Source organism: Carya illinoinensis, chromosome 8 (genome assembly GCF_018687715.1).
Source record: "Carya illinoinensis cultivar Pawnee chromosome 8, C.illinoinensisPawnee_v1, whole genome shotgun sequence".
Classification (NCBI taxonomy): Eukaryota; Viridiplantae; Streptophyta; class Magnoliopsida; order Fagales; family Juglandaceae; genus Carya; species Carya illinoinensis.
The window spans coordinates 6,670,005-6,689,604 of record NC_056759.1 but is presented as its reverse complement, the minus strand read 5'-3'; the positions used below and the strand labels follow the sequence as shown (position 1 = coordinate 6,689,604).

General features: G+C 36.5%; 3 protein-coding genes across 10 annotated transcripts; all 3 read left to right on the top strand.

Annotated features, from left to right (window-relative positions):
- The first annotated feature begins 2,048 nt into the window (after positions 1 to 2,048).
- LOC122274180 (BEL1-like homeodomain protein 7) lies at positions 2,049 to 6,982 on the top strand. Of its 2 annotated transcripts, XM_043083177.1 has the most exons (6): positions 2,049 to 2,178; positions 2,345 to 2,498; positions 3,626 to 4,657; positions 5,289 to 5,665; positions 5,767 to 5,827; positions 6,090 to 6,982. In XM_043083177.1, exons 3-6 carry the CDS (start codon positions 3,665 to 3,667, stop codon positions 6,696 to 6,698), a joined length of 2,040 nt encoding a protein of 679 aa, XP_042939111.1. In that variant the 5' UTR covers positions 2,049 to 2,178; positions 2,345 to 2,498; positions 3,626 to 3,664; the 3' UTR covers positions 6,699 to 6,982. The 2 variants fall into 2 exon arrangements, with proteins under 2 accessions (XP_042939111.1, XP_042939112.1); XM_043083178.1 differs by lacking the exons at positions 2,049 to 2,178; positions 2,345 to 2,498 and adding an exon at positions 2,536 to 2,693.
- A 536-nt stretch (positions 6,983 to 7,518) lies between these two features.
- LOC122274181 (BEL1-like homeodomain protein 11) lies at positions 7,519 to 12,787 on the top strand. Of its 3 annotated transcripts, XM_043083181.1 has the most exons (6): positions 9,496 to 9,826; positions 10,597 to 11,474; positions 11,572 to 11,951; positions 12,030 to 12,090; positions 12,193 to 12,357; positions 12,479 to 12,787. In XM_043083181.1, exons 1-5 carry the CDS (start codon positions 9,772 to 9,774, stop codon positions 12,346 to 12,348), a joined length of 1,530 nt encoding a protein of 509 aa, XP_042939115.1. In that variant the 5' UTR covers positions 9,496 to 9,771; the 3' UTR covers positions 12,349 to 12,357; positions 12,479 to 12,787. The 3 variants fall into 3 exon arrangements, with proteins under 3 accessions (XP_042939116.1, XP_042939115.1, XP_042939113.1); XM_043083182.1 differs by lacking the exon at positions 9,496 to 9,826 and adding an exon at positions 7,519 to 9,474 and having other exon boundaries at positions 12,193 to 12,787; XM_043083179.1 differs by having other exon boundaries at positions 12,193 to 12,787.
- Positions 12,788 to 13,806: 1,019 nt separating this feature from the next.
- On the top strand, positions 13,807 to 19,452 carry LOC122318535 (GTPase HflX). 5 transcript variants are annotated; one of them, XM_043135971.1, is made up of 13 exons: positions 13,807 to 14,289; positions 14,630 to 14,772; positions 15,402 to 15,518; positions 16,175 to 16,289; positions 16,576 to 16,713; positions 16,972 to 17,067; positions 17,160 to 17,273; positions 17,594 to 17,662; positions 17,797 to 17,867; positions 17,945 to 18,116; positions 18,369 to 18,497; positions 18,639 to 18,728; positions 18,908 to 19,133. In XM_043135971.1, exons 1-13 carry the CDS (start codon positions 13,894 to 13,896, stop codon positions 18,941 to 18,943), a joined length of 1,686 nt encoding a protein of 561 aa, XP_042991905.1. In that variant the 5' UTR covers positions 13,807 to 13,893; the 3' UTR covers positions 18,944 to 19,133. The 5 variants fall into 5 exon arrangements, with proteins under 5 accessions (XP_042991905.1, XP_042991908.1, XP_042991909.1 ...); XM_043135970.1 differs by lacking the exon at positions 18,908 to 19,133 and adding an exon at positions 19,182 to 19,452 and having other exon boundaries at positions 13,810 to 14,289; XM_043135972.1 differs by lacking the exon at positions 18,908 to 19,133 and adding an exon at positions 19,182 to 19,452 and having other exon boundaries at positions 13,813 to 14,289; positions 17,945 to 18,038.
- Positions 19,453 to 19,600: the final 148 nt, after the last annotated feature.

Sequence of the window (19,600 nt, the reverse complement as noted above, 5' to 3'; positions counted from 1 at the left end):
GGTTTTATTCTGATTTTCATTTTTCTAGCACCGGATGGTTCATATATATGTATTTTAATTCTTTATATTGTATAAAATATTTTTATATTATATATAATTTTTATATATAATAAATTACTAATTCATATAATATTAAATTTTAAAATCATATGTCATTATAGTCTATAATATAATTATAATATATATTATAATATACTACAATATATTATCATATATTATTATATACTATAATATATTATATTGTATATACTATATATACTCTTGTTGCCCAAATGACTAACACAAGAGAGATGGTGAATTGAGTTGTATTTAAAAATTAATAATTATAAATTAAATACATAATATAAAATATAAACAAAATACGAAATAATAATAAATATAAAAAATAAGAGTAAGAGAGAAGCAAATTCAGTATGTTAACGAGGTTCGGCTCCATTACCTACGTCCTCGCCTCAAGCTATCCGTTGAGGATTCCTAAATTCACTATTCAACCTCATCCAGGTGGAGATAGAAACCTATTACACATTTGAACAACACCGATACAAAGAATCCGTGTAAAACACCCTCTACACCTGCAATCACCTTACACGTGGTGATTCAATTATTCCTTATGTAGAACATTTTCTACACACATAAAGATTATACACACATTTTTACTAATACAAGAGCTGATAGTGGGTAGGTTATTAGAGAACACTCATTAATGAGTGAAATAAGAACAATACAGCGCAAACTATATATCTCTCAAAATGAAAAGGTTCAAAGCTCAATACTTAGAGAAGAGAGAATGAAAGTTTTAAATGAATGTTGTATGCTCTTAGTGTTGTGAATGTGAAACGCTCAAATGATCTATTTATAGGTATATGAGACTTCATATTCAAATTTAAAAAGATTCCCATGTCAAAAATAATATCATTCACTTTTTCAAAAAATTCAAATAAAAGTTTCTTCTTTTTCATTTGTCAAAGACAACATCATTCATTTTACAAAATTTTCAAACCTAATTTTTTACTTTTCGCATATGACAAAAGGAATACTATTTACTTTTTAAAATTTTCAAACAAAATCATCTACCTTTGCATAAGTCAAAAAGAATATCAATCACTTTTGAAAATATTCAAAGAAAGCATGCACATATGAAAGATGACAATCAATCATATTTAATATTTTCAAAATTTTCAAACAAAATCATCTACGTTTTGCATAAGTCAAAAAGAGTATCAATCACTTTTGAAAATATTCAAATAAAGCATGCATATGTGAAATATGACAATTAATCATCTTTAATATTTTCAAAATTCAAACCGTTAATTATGTCATGCACATGTGAAAGATTACAATCAATCATCTTTCAAAAATTTTAAATTTAATTTTCAAAATATTCAAACACATGTGAAAAATGTATTTTAATGTTTTATGATAAAATATTAATTTTAAACTTTAATCATAATTTCAAAATTTTTAAGAGATATATAAAATTACTCTATAAGTTTTAATGTGAATTTGTTTCTTTTTTACTCATGCTTAGTTCCTTAATGTGCTTGACATCATTATATAGATAACTTGAATTTGACTCCTTTAGTGTTTGAATTCATTTTTTATCATCAAAATCAATATGTAGATATATAATTACACGAAATTTAAAATTTTGGATTCAACAACTGAAAAAACCATACCAAAACTGATAAAATTGAAAGTATCGGTTTAGAGCTTTTCAAATTTCAAAAGCGGTATATACAAGTTCTAAGGTTGGATTATAAAATATGTCAAAAATCTGATCAAACCAAATGGATTACACATCTATTTATATATATAACTGTACTCGTTATAAATACATCAGCCGCAAGAAACATTACAAAAACAAAGAAACATTACAAAAACATGTAACATTACAAAAACATGTAGGATTAATGACATTATAACCACAGTGTTCTTTCTTGTACAAGTTCTCTTTATGAAAACCCACAGAATGAGAGAAACAACCTTCGATGCTTACAGCTGGTTGTTAGGAATAAATAAATAGAACAGAGAGAGAGAGACTTATGAGTTAAAAGCATGTTTAAGGGAGGGTTGTAGGTCCACCTACTGGTGGTTAGGGTTTGAACCCTCCCAAGCAAACAACCACCGCAGCCCTTCGAACTTTCTAGCGTGTTTTTGCCGACCGGTGTCTTGTCACACGTGAGAATCAAAAATCAGAATAATTTGACACGGATATAAGAACAGTTTTTCAACCTTCATTTGCTATTAAAATATTGTAGTTGGTGGCAGCAACAATTATATACTAGTATAATATAAATATTATATGCATTTTATTGAGTTGGTGCCTTTGTACTTCCAATGATAGGGAGGGCGGTCTATTCTTCGGAATATATCTCTTGGGATTGGCATTTTTCTCTGCTCGGGGGAAGACAGATTGTCGCTTGGTCTGATAGTTTTGGTTTCAAAGGCCCGAGTTTTTCCGCTTCCCGCTAAAGGGTCATCATTCCTATACCTTTCTGGTAATTGCTTTTTCTTTTCTCTTTCTCAATGCTTCTGTTAGTTACCTTTTCTCTGTTCTTCGACGATCACAGTTGTTATCTGCGGTAAAATCCGATGCATGAACTACATAATTATGTTGATGATGATGATCATTAAAGTTGAACAAGAAGAAGTCATGAAAGTGTTGGGGCTGATTGTCAGAACTGTGCCTCTTGGTACTTTGTATTTTTTGTTCTTTCGGCTTAAAAGTTTTCGTTTTTGGGCTTTTACAAGTTGCACATTTTCTTGTTCAAGGGTGTCCGTATATTTGACTTTGTACTTTGCCGATGGTTACTCTATGCTTATGCTTTATTCTTTTTGGTGTTTCTAATTTTTGGTATTGAAGCATGAATTGGATGAGGTAGCCGACGCGTTCACCAGAAGATAGACTTTTATGGGTAGAAGAGTTTGCTTAATAATCGCCTTAATAGATGGGTTATTTTGCTTCTGGGTAAATATGTGTTATCTGGTAATTGACGGTGCAGATACTTTTTCCCAAGAAGACACTTTGGGGTGAGGATTAATCATCACCACTTACAAAGAACAATGATTCGAAGTTCCTTTTGAATTCACAACTTTTAAGCGCCTAGACTGCTTGTTCCTCGGAATATTTGTTAGTTAGCCTCCAGTATTCTGATATTTGGGAGCTTGGGTATTATAATGCGAACTTGTTTTATATTAAAAAAAAAAGGGGTTTTCTTACTTTTCTTAGGCTTGGTGTCTTTGGCCGTCATTCAACCTCGTGGTTTGGGGATCTGTGTTTCTCTGTAATCTATGATTTCTTCACTGTTGGCTTGTTTTTATTTTTCCTGAAAATAATCGACATCTGAAGATACCATGGTGTTTATACCTTTTGAAATGTAAAATGTATTTGTACTTATATGGAAAAAAAAGGAAATGTAAAACGTATTTGTGAACTGTGCAGTTATTTTGACGAGTATAGGACAGTTAGGATTTTCAATTTTGTAATTTTTCCCAAGACGCTGAAGGGGTTTTTTCTTTCTCCTGTTAGGATTTTTTTTTTTTTTTTTTTTTCTGCTCAAGTTGGGTATAGCAATTATCATTTAATTGTGAAGAGCAGTGGTAACGTTTTTGCTTTCATCTCTAGATACTCAACTGAAGTTGCCTGAGTCGGAGGAAGCAAAACATGGCTACCCATTTCCAAAGTCTAAGTAATCAAAGAGATGTCTTGCTGACTCCATATCCAGGGGACACGAAATTTGCTTCATATTCTGAACCGCCTTTCCATCCTGGCAACATAATGATGTACCTGAACCAAGCTTCTTCTGCATCCTACTCAGATATCTTGTCTGGCGGTTCTCTATCCCCTCTCAACCGTGATGAATCTGTGGGTGGCAGAAATGAGATGACGCTCGTTCCACCTACAGGCGACAGAGCAAGTATGCAATCTATTGGCAGACAGCTAAATTCTGTACCAGGCGATCCCCTCATAGACTCTGTTACTGGGGATTCCCAGATGATTCCAAGGACACAGCTGGGAGTTTCAGCTGGTGAACAAAATATTCAGTGTCAGGGATTATCTCTTAGCCTGGGTACACAAATGCCATCCGCAATACCTGTAGGTTCATTTGGTAACCAGTATCCAAACCCAAACCCAGGTGGGTCTTCTTTCTCCACTACTAGTCTCCAAAACTCGATGAAGGGGACAATATCTAGTAAAGCTGATGAAACTCACCAGTATGGTGAGTTGAGAACTGCAGAATGTTTGCTATCTGGTTTTTCTGGAGCCAACCAGAATAATACAAGAACAGAGACATTGTGCAATCGTCATTCCTCTATGAGCCACAAAGAGATGCTCTCTGATCAATATCTATATGAACCATCAGGTTTTGCAAACACGATGTTAAACTCAAAGTATCTCAAGGCAGCACAACAATTGCTTGATGAAGTGGTCAATGTCAAGAAGGCTTTAAAGCAACATGGATTGAACAGACATCAAAGCATCCTGGGGATTGTTTTGGATGGCTCTAAAGAGAAAGATGGGAGATCAAGTTCTTGGTCTGCAAAGATATCTTCAGACCCTGGCGAGTCAACTCCCAACTCCTTTTGTGAGCTATCACCTGCAGAACAACAGGATTTGCAGAATAGGAAGACAAAACTTTTATCCATGCTGGATGAGGTACTCCTACTGCCTCCATATTTTTGCTAGTTCTATCCTTTTTCCTTTCTTTTAAATTGCATGTATAGTTTGAATTTCTTGACCATACGCTTGTAGAAGATCCTTTCGACTATTGTATATTCTTCCTGCACACTACATACTCACTCACACAACTATTTCCTGAGAATTCCGCTGTGTGTGATACAATCACAGGTAGTAGTTTGTACTAGTAAAATAGGGATAGGGCTGGGTTGGGTGAGAGAATGTTCTTATCAGTTTGCAGTGCTGAATCCAGGTTTTTTAGTAGGAGTCTCTGCAAGTTCAAGGTAAATAATGAGAGTTTATTGAAAAAGATTCTGAGTGGAGGCTTCAAGCTCATTCTGGTACTTAAGAGACGTGTGCTGGGGTGTGGAAATGGGTTATGAAGGGTAGGAGGATTTTAAGTTCAATTAGTTGTTAATGGGAATGGCTTATCTTTTTTTTATTCTTTTCTATGTTTCTTCCTCCTTTTGGTTTCATATCCATGTTCTTTCTCTATATATGGATTCTCCCTCTTTCTCTCTTACTCTCTGTCCCATGTTATTATTTATTTATTCATTTACTTTTTTTACTTACAAAGGTACAATCACAAATAGTTGTGCTCCTGTTGTAGGTTGATAGAAGATACAAACAATATTACAATCAGGTGCAATTTTTAGTGTCGTCTGTCGACATGGTATTGGGGTGTGGGGCAGCTGAACCGTACATAGCTCTTGCACTCCAGACAATTTCTCGACACTTCCGCTGTTTGCGTGATGCAATCATGGGTCAGATTCAAGCTACCCAGAGAAGCCTTGGGGAGCAAGATGCTTCCTTGTGTGGTCAAGGAGGAGGGATACATCGTCTCCGCTATGTAGATCAGCATCTGAGGCAACAAAGGGCTCTTCAGCAGTTTGGTGTGATGCGACATGCTTGGAGGCCTCAAAGGGGGCTTCCTGAGAGCTCCGTTTCAATTCTCCGTGCTTGGCTCTTTGAGCACTTCCTTCATCCGTATGTCCCTCAACACTTAATTTCCCTAATTCTATTTCTATCCTGTACTTGCTATTGTATTGAGAAGTTTTAATTTACTAATTCTCACCTTATTTCACTAGTTACCCAAAGGACTCTGAAAAAATTATGCTCGCAAAGGAAACGGGCTTGACCCGAAATCAGGTAAGATGATTCTAAAAATGGTTTCTTAGTATGCATTGTTGGTACTGGAATTTAAAAGTGCCAGTACATTGTCCATCTGAATGTTGCTTCTCATGCACTGTTCATGTTAGGACTTTTTGATTCTTTGAATTGGAAAATCTTCTACATATATATCATCCTCATCAATGGATGCCTTAGTTTTGCTTAAAACAATGTCATAGAAATCCATGCAGACCCTTTTTCTGCTCATGTGGCATCTTCATTAATTTTGTATACCAATCAGGTTGCAAACTGGTTTATTAATGCACGGGTCCGTCTTTGGAAGCCCATGGTTGAGGAGATGTACAAAGAAGAGTTTGGAGAATCAGAGTTGAACTCCCAATCTTCACCAGAAAATGCCTCGAAAGCACCAAGGGATAATTCTGGGGCTTTTGAGGATAGGGGGGAAGAGTTGCAAGACAGTGTGATAACCAGAACTGCTGATGATGTTCGCCATGGACAAGCCCGTGAATCAAAGTTTGTTAACGTAGAAATAAATGGGAAAACCACAGGAATAGGATTTGGCAGTAGTGTTGTGGATAACCATAGCCTTTATTCAGATGAGAATATCCCACACCACCAAGGTGGTGATGGGAGTCTTGTGGCTGCCGCTACCACGTATGATATGTCTGAGTTGCGTACTTTTGTAGATGGCAGCCAGGTTTCACTTGCACTAGAATTGCGGCATTGTGAAAATGATGGATTTCCCATGTCCGGTGTCACCAATTTAAGAGGTAATAAAACAATAACAACTTCTGCAGAGCCCGATTCAGTAGATTTTCAGTGCCAGGATTTGGGAAAGCAACATCACAGGTTTGACAATTCCCATATGTTACATGATTTTGTAGCCTAAGCAAGGGCTTGCTTCGGCACTGTCCATCCTACTTCCTTATTGTCTGAAGATACAGAAACCACTAGAATTTCAATTATACGTGTAGATATGGGTACGATGTACTCACAATATAACAAAAAGACTTGGGAGTTGTAGGCATATTTTGTAAAGATAAGATGCGTATATATTTTTGTGCACTTGATTGAATAAGGAATCTTGTAAAAGCACTCCCAATTGTGATATTGATGTATCATTTCTCTAAAACAGACGTTATATAATAATTGACCAATTTTATTGGATTTCCATTTGTATTAGTTTGGTTTGTGGATTTGATCTCTGTGCAAGCAACGTGGTCAAAGCCGGCAGTTCTACTTCAGACCATTCAACCCGTCCGAGTTAGAGCCAACTGTCTGGGTTTTGACGAAGGGTCAAAGCATGTCTATATATATATAGCCACCATAGCCAGCTCTGGAGCACATTATTCTAAACCAGTATGGATGCTTCGATATTCACAACAGTGTAAAAGTTGCCATTCAACTGAATCAGCTGAAGATCCTCATCTCATTCCAATGAGATTATTTTCATTCTCCACATCATTTTAAATGTTCATATAGGATTTAAATGTTCATTTAATAGACGAATTTATAGCCAAAAGAAATATCTGAAAGAAAAGGTTTTAAGTTTTTATTTAAAAATTTTAGCTAATAAAATTAGATCTTTGTTCCACCAAATGACATATTTATGGCAGATAAATGTTAAATTTACAAAAGAAAATATATAAAAAAGAGTAATAATCTCACAATGAATTGATGTTGTTTGATTTAATAAGTCAAATTTTCTTCTTAAGAGAGCCCAATTTATTTTTTAAAAAAAAAAAATCTCATTTAGACCAGCATTTTCCTTTATGGTAACATGCTGCCTGTTTACTTATATTTAATATAATGTGTGATAAAAAAGCAATTCCGCATTCACTATTTCAGACAATTTTACTGTTTCCAGCTGGCCAGCTGGGTAATGATCCAACCCTATGGTTTCCCCAGTGGTCCAGCATCCTCAGGTTCCTGATTTGGTATCCTCAGATTGGAGTACAGGTCTAAGTTACATTATTTACCTCTGTTAATATTCCCCCAGTTTCAGAAATGCTTTTATGTGTTAAAAAAGGTGTTCATTTATGTGGAATTTCCTCATGCATTCTAAGATGGTCCCCTGGTAAGGACTTAAGGAGCTACCTTTATGGGGATCTAAATTCTGGTGCTGCCACACAGTTGATGGTCCCAAACGCTGGTTAATTTTGATCGAAATTCAAAGCCGGGTAAGTAGCCAAGCTATTGCTGTTCAATGCTTTTGATAGACAACCGGATCAGCTTTGAAAAGGAGAGGTTGTTGAATTGTTCATGTTCCTCTACTTGGACCAAGAATGGCTTAGATAACAGTGAAGGTGGGTGCAAATCATGTATAAAAACAGGAAAAATTTTGCTTGGTTTTGATCTTGTAGTCACAAAGACTATACTTCGTAGAAGTTATTTATCTGCTAAAAACAAGGGGTTAATACATAAAACTGGGTATCGAGCCCTTAGAACAAATGAGTTTATAATTAGTAGGAGAACCCACACCATCAAAGTGATGATGAAGAGTTTTGCTGGCATTAGTCTCTTTCTTCTCGGTTTTTGTTCGCAACCCGTGTGGTTGTCAGGATGATTCTTTTTGGCACATGCAGGTGCAAGAATTTCATAGAATGACTTTTTTCGTTGTCATTTAATTAATGGGAGACTGACCAAAGCGTTTGATTTCTTTTAATAAGCTTTTAATGCATGTATAATCAAAGCATTCGTTCGTACATGTATAGATGTTTGTAAGAAAGAACATATCTGTTCATCCATCCCAAATGGCTTTGATGTTTGAAAGGGAAAGTGATTGACAATTCCAAGGTAATATTCGCGGGGACAAGTCTGTAGGAAATTGCAGCTTGCAAAATACTGGTATAGTTCAGATCAAGCAGACACTTTAAACTGTGTCCGGGCATCTCGGGCCCCAATGAAGCAAACAAAGTTACGGAAGTAGAGAGTGACAAGTGCAGGAAGCCAAAGGAACAAAGATAGCAATGATTACTAAAGTATCCAAAGGCACCACACCAACATGCATTCAGAATCAGTTTCATCAGCACACCATTCCAAACCCAACGACACCCATCTCTGTCTGTCTCGTTTTCTCTCTCTCTATCTCTCTGTGGAGAATTTATGTATTGATTATAATTTTAGAGTTATATTCTTGAAAGATGGTGATATTTCAGTGTCCTTTCAACATCTCTATGCATGACTACAAAACCTAACAGGAAAAAGTTAGGTATTCCCATATGGTTTTACAGGGCCATGAGCTGACAATATTAGAACTGGGAGTGTGCAAAAGATGGCTCACTTTTTATCCTCCTTTTACAGAGTGAACAGAAACAATTTTAACATATTGAGAGAGCTCCCCTGGAACGAAGAGAGGGAGAGAGAATTTTACACTGTCTTGAGCTAAATTTTACTTTTGAGTCTCCCAAAGAAATGTAGCTGTTGGCAGTAAAGTTGAAGGATCGACACTTTTGCTTGTTTGTTTTATAGTCAGGGAGGTCGGGGGACCATCTTTTACTGTCATTTTCTGCCATATTTACTTCGCCAATTAGCTTTGTTCCTCTAAAGAACTAGCAGAAGTCTATTTCTCTAGGTTTTCTGCCGCTCAGATTTAGACCTGTCGCGAGCTAGCAGGCGAGAAAGAGAGAGAATCGTCTTTCTTCTTTGACTTGTTATTAACACAGGTATGCTTGCTCTTAGCACTTGTATAGTACTGGTATTTTCCTGGTTGTTTTGGCTTACATATGGTATTTGAATAAAACAGTAAACATATTTATTCACCAGTTATTTTATATGTGACTTCAAAAAGTGATATTAATTCGCTTCATTATTGTTTCTAAATTATGCCACTAATATAGAAATATAAATCACGTTTTGTGAGAATAAAAATATATTATTCTCTGGTCTATTAAAGTGGCACTTTACTTGCCTCTATGTCATGCAACAGTTGGTTTCATCACAGTCTCTAACTATTAAATCTGATGAAGTTAGAAAGTTTGATCTTAAGTCGGTTAAAATGTAATTTTTCAATTAAAGGTTGACAAATTAAACTTACCTTAGTCTCTTTCAAATAAATAACTTGGGTTCATTCCATTTTTCAGCGGGTATTTTCAGTTGGAACTTTCTTAGTTCTTCAACTCTACAATCAGGTCCTGGTGTTAGTTGGCAAGAACTTGTTAAGATATTGGTTTGTCTGGTTTTCAGTTAGTTCTGTCCTGTATGGTTGCCTCATTTTTAATGCTTTTGACTTTGAGACTATTTTGTTTCTGGTTTCTATACTTTGTTAATATGATTTTCCAGTGGATTCTTTAGTGGTTCGGCTATGTTAGCATTCCTTCTAGTTCAAAATCCGAGACTCACTTGCATCGAGCCGGTTTTCTTTCTGATCACTTGTCCATGGAATTTGTTTCTCAAAAGTTCTCTCTTAAGTCGAAAATTGTAGTGTTAATAAAGCTAGTACTTGCGCCTAATATTTCAGGATCTCTTTCTGGTTTTTGGTTTCAGTTGCTTTGAAGGCAACTTAGTACATATTTTCCACTTCAGTGCTGTCAGTCATACCCTCTGTTGGCCTCTCCTTAATGATCCATCTGATCCCCCTTGTACTGCTAACTTAATGCAACCCATGAAGACGACAAGCAAGAGATCGTTTTCTTTACAGTATCTATTGCTTTCCCAGCCATTAAGAAATTTTGATTCATCTTTAGCATTGGAACTTCATTTTCAATAATTTGGGTTGATTTTTTCTGTTCCTATTTGATGAGCAATATTGGATTCTTAGTCTTTTAGTGACAGTTCTTCTTGTAAAGCTTGGCAGAGCGAACTTGCTGCAGTACTTCATAGCAAATCTATTATAGCTTTTAAGCTTCCAGTTGAGGTTAACATGACTTCACAAGACTCGCCTCCAAATCCAGCTCTAAGTAGCGTGCACTCATTCACTCTCTCAGACTCCATTACCGATCAAAACCATTTCCACCAGCCCTTTGATGCATATGGGTCTTCATTAAGAGGCCGCGATCACACACTCCCTCATTCCTTTGGTGTATTTCCCAGCATCCAATCTCTTGGGGAAAGAATGTCTAGATCAATAGATCTTGTTCAAGCTTCTACAGTTGGGGAGGAATCTGAGATCAGCCACACCCGACATTTCATGGATCTTCTTGGAGCAGCAAATGAGACCAATCACCAAGCCCAGAGGCTGTCACTTTCTCTGGGCTCTCACGTGCTTGTTCCTTCTGTGCAATACAGGCAGAGGTCCTTAAGTTCGGATCTCCTAAGCCCCAGTTACTTAATGTCTGGAGAAGAATCACGGGAAGCCTGTAATCCAGGAATGGAACATGTAAGCAACGGGTATTCTTTCATGGGCAGTGCATTTGCTTCTTCTTCAACCTCACTAAATCGAACTTGTCCAACTTCATATGGAACAGAATCTTTTGCTGCTGTTATTCGGAACTCAATATATTTAAGACCAGCTCAGTCCCTTCTGAATGAAATTGTTGATGTCAGTGGAAAAGCAATTGACATAAGCAATGAAAAATATATTTCGAAGTTGTCTCGTGGAGGTAGATTAGGAGCTCTTGGACTTTCTTCTGAACTAAAAGCAGAATTGTACAGTAATGGACTCTTATCAGCTGAGAAGCAAGAGCTTCAAGTTAAAATTGCAAAGCTTATCTCCCTTTTGGAGGAGGTGGGTCTATGCAGTGTTGAATTCTTGATTTTATGAACTAGATTGTTTCAGATTTTTCAAAAGAAACTTGTCAGAATACCTCTCTCTCAATTTGCAGGTTGATAGCAGATTCGATGAGTACTATAGCCAACTGGAAGAAGTTGTATCATCATTTGAGTTGATAGCAGGTGTAGGTGCTGCCAAGAAATACACTGCACTAGCTCTGCAAGCCATGTCTAAGCATTTCTGCAGCTTGAGAGATGCCATAGTCTCTCAAATTAACATCACAAAGAGAAAATTCTTGCAGGCGTTTCCCAGAATTAGCATGGGGTTATCGCAGCTTAACTTGTTTGATTCGGAAACTAGACATACTCGAATGTCCCTTCAACAGCTAGGAATGATCCAAAACCAACGGCAAGCATGGAGACCCATCAGAGGGTTGCCTGAGACTTCTGTGACAATCCTGCGCTCTTGGCTTTTTGAACACTTTCTCCACCCGTAAGTGCATCATTTGTTTTACTACCTTCACAATGATTTCATATTTTATGAGGCTATGATACTTGATGGTTCTTTCAGGTATCCAAATGATACGGAAAAGCTAATGCTGGCATCACAAACAGGCCTGACTAAGAGCCAAGTATTTTTCTCCCATGTTGTCTGTGCCTCTATGTGTGTATCTCTCTGTTGTGAAGTTGGTCTAATTGTGATGTTAATGCTCTCATTTTCATGGCTGTTTCAGGTCTCAAATTGGTTCATAAATGCTCGAGTTCGGTTGTGGAAACCCATGATTGAAGAAATGTACAAAGAAGAGTTTGGGGACTCTGCAGAAGACTTGAACCCATTAGCTAGCAATTCCATGATGAGGGAAGATTTCACAGATCATGCAGAGGATTGAACTGAAATGGTAGGAAAACCAGATTAGGGTAGAAATTAGTGCAAACTTCTGTAACTTTAGCACTAAAGTAGGTTCTTTTATTTTATTTTATTTTTTTTGGCATTTATAGATTAATGACTTTCGGATGTAGGTTGAACTAACCAGGCTCAGAATTTCTTCTACTTTAACAACACTGAGAGGAGTTGTCTCTAAAGCCTGTTGCAGTTGTGCAAGTTGGCTGCTAAAACCATTGTCAAACTCTGTCATTGTCAGCATGTTAGTGTTAATTAGCATTTGAATATGTTCTGGTTCTGTCCTTCTTATGTCACTAACCCAAATTGTTGGGGGGTGAAATCTGTTTGTCAAACTGGCAATTGTAGATTTTTCTGCCAAACTTGAGTTAGTGCAGTAATTATGATTAAAAAAACCAGCAAAATTATAAAGGTTTTTTTGCTCCCCATCTCTCAGATTGCATTTATTTTTGACACTCCATTCTAGTACTGAGAAAGCAAGTTGAATTGGCGGTTTGACTGAACAACTTTTCTCTATGGCAACCTTCAAATCTGCTTTAATCTGGCACTCTTATTGCTAAGGATTTCTCCCTCACAAATGAACCGGAATCCGAACCGGAATCTCTAGGGCCAGAGAACATCCCCAAGTTTATGTTACAATCTGCAATGAACCAAAAAAGGCAAAAGGAACAAGTGTGGCAATTAGCCGTTGGGATTGGGAGTGATCAAAGCTGTGAATGCTAGCTTTGCAAAGCCTATATTCAAGAGGTTGCTATTAAATTATATAAGAAATTCTTTACATGCATTGGATTAATCCAACTCAGGCCATGGCCAAAAAGGGAAAAAATTTCTGTGCCTAGTCATAATTACCCAGGGTATTGATCTCCATGAACCATTTTTTTTCTTGATTGACAAACTTATATATATATATATATATATTAAAAGGAGAGAAAATTCCTTTTAACTCAGAACTTAGATTTTTGGTGTACGCCTAAAATAATTTTACCTGTGTAATTATAAAAAAAATTGGTATATCTATATAAATGTTGTATAAAAAAAATTTCTACTCAACATCCCTAAACCACACACTTGTTATTTTTTATCTTTTTATTTTTTATAAAATGTAAGTTATAAGCTGAATTGGCAATAACAATATTGGTATTGACTCAATAAAAAATTTAACTCATAATAAAAATATAAAAAATGATATTTATAATCTTGAAATGCGTAAATGTGACGTAATTTCTTTTAAAAAATAAAGAAATATAAGATATATATAAAAAAATTAATTTTTTAATAATAAATTAATTTTTTTTAAATAATTATATGATACTTACACACTTTATGATTATATAAAATATTATTTTTAAAAAAAAAATTCGTAAAATTATTGTATATACTAAATAAATATCTAATTACTATGAAACAAACATGTCACGTGGAAGTCAAGGGACCAGCTGATCTCGGGCGTTACCGTTAGTACCGAAAAGCAACTTAAAACCAGCACGGAGAAGCAGCTGAAATGGAATGCTAAAAAAGAAGAAGATAAAAAGCCATGAGCGCAGCAAGTTTCGGATGTTACATCTCTCGGCTCTCGCCTGTTCTAGACCACGAGCCCAAGCTTTCATGGAATCCATCCACACCAAACCCTAATCGGCTACTTTTCCCTCTCACTCTCAGAAGGCACTCGAGCTGTAAAAATAGTTCCTCAAGACTCGTTACCGGAGCTCTCCAGCAAGGGCTCGGAGTCGTTCCCCATGAAAGCGTAGCTTCAAACCCTTCGATTGGTACCGAAGATGCGGAGAAGGAGGAACATGAAGAGGTCCATGGATCTCGTAATGGAGTCGCTGACACCAAACCCCCAAGTCCGTTCACTAAAGTCCAAAAGAAGAAAGAGCACGACGAAGACGACAGCTTTGAGAATAGGTTTAAGATACGGAACGGCAGAGAGGTCCGTTTCTTTTAACTGTATTTTTTACGTTTCGGTATCGCTTTGGCTTTCAGGATTCGACAGATTTTTCTTTCTTGTTTGCTATTATATGGAAAATTATTATTTCAATAATTTATTTTCGTGGAATTTGCTTAATTGTGCGGACTTCATTTCTTGGCTAAATTGGATGGAAAAAAGTAGAAGCCCTTTAGCTGACCAACAATAATATTCAGATCCTGCTAGAGTATACCGTAGCAATGTTTAATTTGCTAAGGTGGAATATTCTGTAGAGGAAAATTTAGAAACAAAATAAAGAAAGGAAAAAGAAGTAATTTTACTAATCAACTAATCATCTTCACAGGTTTTTGAAGAAAAAGCGTACCTTGTTGGTGTTGAACGAAAAGGTGATACAGAGAATTCTTTTGATATAGATGAATCACTGAAGGAGTTGGCTCAGCTGGCTGACACTGCTGGACTTCTGGTTGTCGATTCCACTTATCAAAAGTGAGTCTTTCTGGATACTTCTCATCTGAATGCTGCAGTTCAGTTAACGTTCTTTTGCACGCGAGATTAAAGTGAGATGTTAAGGACCATTCTTATTTAATCATCATGCATTGATGATGATTCGAATCCAACTAATTTAGTTATGCATCTGGTAAACCTGCTAAGCAAATGCATAATTACAAAAAAGTGGATCTCTTGCCTTCTGTCTGTAGCTCTTATGGATCCTGTTAGGGAACAATGGAGTTCACTTATTGAATAAACAAAATATAAAAAGTTGTACCATTAGCTGAGATTAGATAGTGCAGTTCTTCTAACCTAGAATGCAAATTCTAGGCTCTAGACGACATCATATACATTTCTCCAATGCTAGTCACTCACTATGGTGTCATTTGTGCATTTATAAAAGCACAGAACATAATTGCTTTGGCCTCAACATGTATAACACACTTAAAGCGTGGGATTTTCTTTCTATGTTCTTTTAGCATGGAGTTAGACTGTTGTTGTAGTGTTGTATGCCTTTGAAAGCACGATGCATCAACAACCTATGTACATGGTATGTTATTCTTTCTAAGGAAGTATTGACCTGTTGGCATCCTTGCTTCAATTAATAACTCTGCTACGTGCTGCAGACTAGCTTCCCCGAACCCAAGAACTTATATTGGGTCTGGCAAGGTTGCAGAGATTAAGAGTGCAATTCATGCCCTTGATGTTGAGACTGTGATATTTGATGATGAGCTTTCAGCTGGGTTAGATTCCTGACTTTATGGTTATTGTGTCTATAGCTATGCTTCCTATTTAAATTTGTTCTTCTGAACTGAGGTATTTATCTTGTCAATACTGGCTCTTCCTACATACTAGGTTGCTCAAACTTGTTTTCGCCAATTAGTTATTTATTTTTTGGTTCTACTATTCTCAGCTTTTCATACCATAGGGACTCCTGCCAATGGAACTTTGAAGTTTCAACCATAAGCTGGTTTTCTGTATTTCAGCTTTGATTTTCAGTAAATTCAAGATTTCTGCTGCTTTGACCTTGTCCTGTTTTGCAATGTAATTACATACAAGTATAGTACATTTTCTTTCAGTTTTGAATGGGACAAAAGCTGATGCTCAGAATACGTGAATATGTAATGAATTTTGGTGGAATTTAAGAGCATTTGCTAACAGGCAAGATCGTTTGTGGTATCAAATTCCATGGAGTGTGACCCTATTGTGTGTACCACATATGAGTGATACTTATATTTTAATCTTGTCTTTATTTAGATGGCCTCATCTGATACAGGGATCATTTTGTCCATGTTGTTGATGTGGCCTGTTCTAATTTTCCTCGCAGCTGCATAAATCCTTATTATGCACATTTTGGATTTTAAAATATGCTTTTCATTTTAATGTTACACTTTTTTAGGCAATTGCGTAATTTGGAAAAGGCTTTTGGAGGAGATGTTAGAGTTTGTGACCGCACTGCCCTCATCCTGGATATCTTTAACCAGCGGGCAGCAACACATGAAGCATCTTTACAGGTAAATTTTGGCATACTGCTGTTATAAATCTTTGAAGCAAATCTGGGACAATGTGAAGAGCATACTTTGAGTGATTAATTTATCACTCTTTTGAAGTATATCTCTCCATAGGAGAGGAGATGCCAAATTCTTTTAACACTTCTATTATACTTTGAGTTCTTATTACCTATATAGGTGCAGGTTTTCAAGTCTTCCAATGAGGTCAAACACCTTGTCACCTACTAATAAAATAGCAGAAGGAAGATACTCCTTATGGTATGCTCTAACATTAATCAGTTCTTTCTAGGTTGCATTGGCACAAATGGAATACCAGTTACCTCGACTAACAAAAATGTGGACTCACCTTGAGCGTCAAGCGGGAGGCAAGGTGAAGGGGATGGGTGAGAAACAAATTGAAGTGGATAAGCGTATCTTACGTACTCAAGTAAGCGACCTTTCGCGACATGCTTTTGACGAATAATCAATGTATCCTTATAACTGGAAGAAATGATCCAGACATGTCTTCACATCTTTTCTCAAACACTTGTAGACCATTGAGGTTTTAATTGCTTTTAGGGAAATAAAAAAAGGTCTCATATTTTGGACTTTGTGGCGGCCATGCCTTTTTCTACCGAAAGTTTATTGTATGATTTTTCTTATCTTTAGAGATTGAACTTGGCTGCTAACACATTCAAAATTCTAGATTGGGGCGCTCAAAAAAGAGCTTGAATCAGTTAGAAAACATCGAAAGCAGTATCGAAACCGGCGTATATCTGTTCCTGTCCCGGTAGTATCGTTGGTGAGTAAATTCCTGGACTTCATGGCTTTCGAAGCTGTAAGGATGCTTGTTTTTTTAGTTGTTAATATCAGTAGACATGGATGAAATTTTAGGTTGGTTACACAAATGCTGGAAAGAGTACACTTCTAAATCGATTGACTGGAGCCAATGTTCTTGCTGAGGATCGATTATTTGCTACCCTTGATCCAACTACAAGAAGGGTTCAGGTTGGTCAATATATTCTGTGAAGACTCTCTTCACGACATTCTTATTAGTTCAAAACTATTTTCTATGCAATTATGTTGTTGGAAAGCAATCATTCTAGATAATGTCTCTTTCCATGTGATAGTAACCAGGTTTCATTTTAGTTAAAAAGTCGTCAAGGGACAGTGTTTTTAGGACTTCCAATTAAGAGTCTGTACTTCATTTAATCATACTGGTTTCTGTTAAGGTGCCAATGAATCTGGATATCTTGACTTTCATCGCACAAGCACTATACAGACTTATTTTGAAAACGCTAAGGTTTTCTCCCTTTGTTTCTATCCAGATGAAGAACGGGAAGGAGTTTCTTCTCACAGACACGGTTGGTTTCATCCAAAAGTTACCCACTACACTGGTGAGATCCGCCTCAATCTATTGATGACTGATGTCATAATCATTACTAAAGAAGGGGTTTTGACCAATTTAGTCCAATTTTGGACTGAAGTCCAAGAAGTCTTTTCTTTTATGTCTAACAACAACGGGTTTCAGGTTGCTGCCTTCAGAGCTACATTGGAGGAGATATCGGAGTCATCGCTTTTGGTGCATGTGGTGGACATAAGGTAGAATATGGTAAGCCTGTTGGTGATATATTGTTTGAAAAAAAATCAGTCTTATAATGTATTGCTATGAACTTCAGCCATCCTCTAGCAGAGCAACAGATAGAAGCTGTGGAAAAGGTTCTGTCAGAACTAGATGTGTCATCAATTCCAAAGTTGATGGTTTGGAACAAGGTGAAGAGGGGTATTTTTTTGCTGATACAATTGCAAATCAGTATGGTCAAACAATTGAATTCTGCCTTTCCTCTTTATGTATGTGAAGCCTTATAGTTATTGGTTTTTCTCCATGGACCTTTCTTTTGTCAAAATCTAGATTCAGTATGAGGCATGTTTTCTTTTCCATCTTATATTTTGTTTTCTTGTTGCGACTACAGTTTTTAATTCCGCTGAAACTTTTCGGTGAGGTTATCGATTTGGAATCCTCTTCTTAGGTCCATCCCTTGCTTGCATAAGCTCCAAAGATGATATTGATGGTAACCTGACTTCCGTGGCTGCTTGTGGCAGGTTGATAAGGTCAGTGATCCTCAAAAAATAAAGTCAGAAGCAGAGAAGAGAGAAGATGTTATTTGCATATCCGCTTTCAATGGTGAAGGCTTACATGAATTCTGCAATGCAGTTCAGGAAAAGTTAAAGGTAGTGAGTTTATATCAGTATTTCCATTGTCCTTGGAAATAGTTAGTTTTCCTTTTTTCTGACAGTTGGTACTCTGAGCCGAGTCTGCATTGTGCTTAAGAGAGGATACTAATCAAATTAAATAAATATTATGCATGATAGGACTCTATGGTATGGGTGGAAGCTTTAATTCCATTTGACAAGGGAGAGCTCCTGAGTACCATACATCAAGTTGGAATGGTAGAGAGAACTGTAAGTATTAGCAGTATCTTGAATTCATTTATTTTTCTTTTAATTCACCCTTTATCTGTTCCTGTTCCCAGTCCTGTAAATGTGTTGCTAATTATTGTATTGAGTCTTCTCCTGAGAGAGAGCGAGAGAGATCAATGGTTTAAAATATTCTAGAATATAATCACTGGTTTTTTCATCAGTCTGTATTGGCTTCAAATAAGGGAGAAGAAAGATAAACTGGAGATCTTGGTCGAATTTTAAAGGCAAGTTTAGCTATCTGCTCACTTGACTGAGCTTTAGAGCCTGAGGCAAAATGAGCGATATGAGTAATTAGCACCCGAGATGATGGTTTTGCGATGTGAGGATGGATTGGCTAGCTTTCATTACTACTGACAAAATTCCTATCTGGTATCGTATTGTGTTATTTTCTCATTTTTTTTTATTTTTTTTTTGTATGGCCTTCAAAATTTGTAGGAGTATAAAGAAAATGGGACATTGGTGAAGGCGCATGTGCCCCTTCGATTTGCAAGGTTGCTCACACCAATGAGGCAACTCTGTATATCATAGCCTCCTTGAATCACCATCTATTTCTTGGGACTTCTTTCATGTTTCCTAATCATTCATGTCTTCTATACTTCTGGCAAGTGAGACTTTGTTAATAGAGAGTCCGAGTCTGTACAGCCGTTCTTGTATTATACAATCATACTTCTGTGGTTATTTTAAACATTTTTCCTCTTTTTTTTTTTTTTTTTTTCTGAGAAAAAGAGTGTAATGATCATATAATATGCATGAATTACGATTCATAATCACGACATGTAGATTTTTCTGCACACATTCTCACAGAGCGGGCCCATCCCAACAATGTTCTTACCCATACTCTGTTTACCCAGAAA

Excerpts from the sequence above, each read along its gene's own strand:
- LOC122274180 (XM_043083177.1), top strand. The coding sequence starts at position 3,665 with ATGGCTACCCATTTCCAAAGTCTAAGTAATCAAAGAGATGTCTTGCTG. Across the intron at positions 5,666-5,766 it reads TTTGAGCACTTCCTTCATCC|TTACCCAAAGGACTCTGAAA; the intron begins GTATGTCCCTCA and ends TTATTTCACTAG. Across the intron at positions 5,828-6,089 it reads CGGGCTTGACCCGAAATCAG|GTTGCAAACTGGTTTATTAA; the intron begins GTAAGATGATTC and ends TATACCAATCAG.
- LOC122318535 (XM_043135970.1), top strand. The coding sequence starts at position 13,894 with ATGAGCGCAGCAAGTTTCGGATGTTACATCTCTCGGCTCTCGCCTGTT. Across the intron at positions 14,773-15,401 it reads GTCGATTCCACTTATCAAAA|ACTAGCTTCCCCGAACCCAA; the intron begins GTGAGTCTTTCT and ends TACGTGCTGCAG. Across the intron at positions 17,663-17,796 it reads AAAAGTTACCCACTACACTG|GTTGCTGCCTTCAGAGCTAC; the intron begins GTGAGATCCGCC and ends AACGGGTTTCAG.
- LOC122274181 (XM_043083181.1), top strand. The coding sequence starts at position 9,772 with ATGAAGTTAGAAAGTTTGATCTTAAGTCGGTTAAAATGTAATTTTTCA. Across the intron at positions 9,827-10,596 it reads ATGTAATTTTTCAATTAAAG|CTTGGCAGAGCGAACTTGCT; the intron begins GTTGACAAATTA and ends CTTCTTGTAAAG. Across the intron at positions 12,091-12,192 it reads CAGGCCTGACTAAGAGCCAA|GTCTCAAATTGGTTCATAAA; the intron begins GTATTTTTCTCC and ends TGGCTGTTTCAG.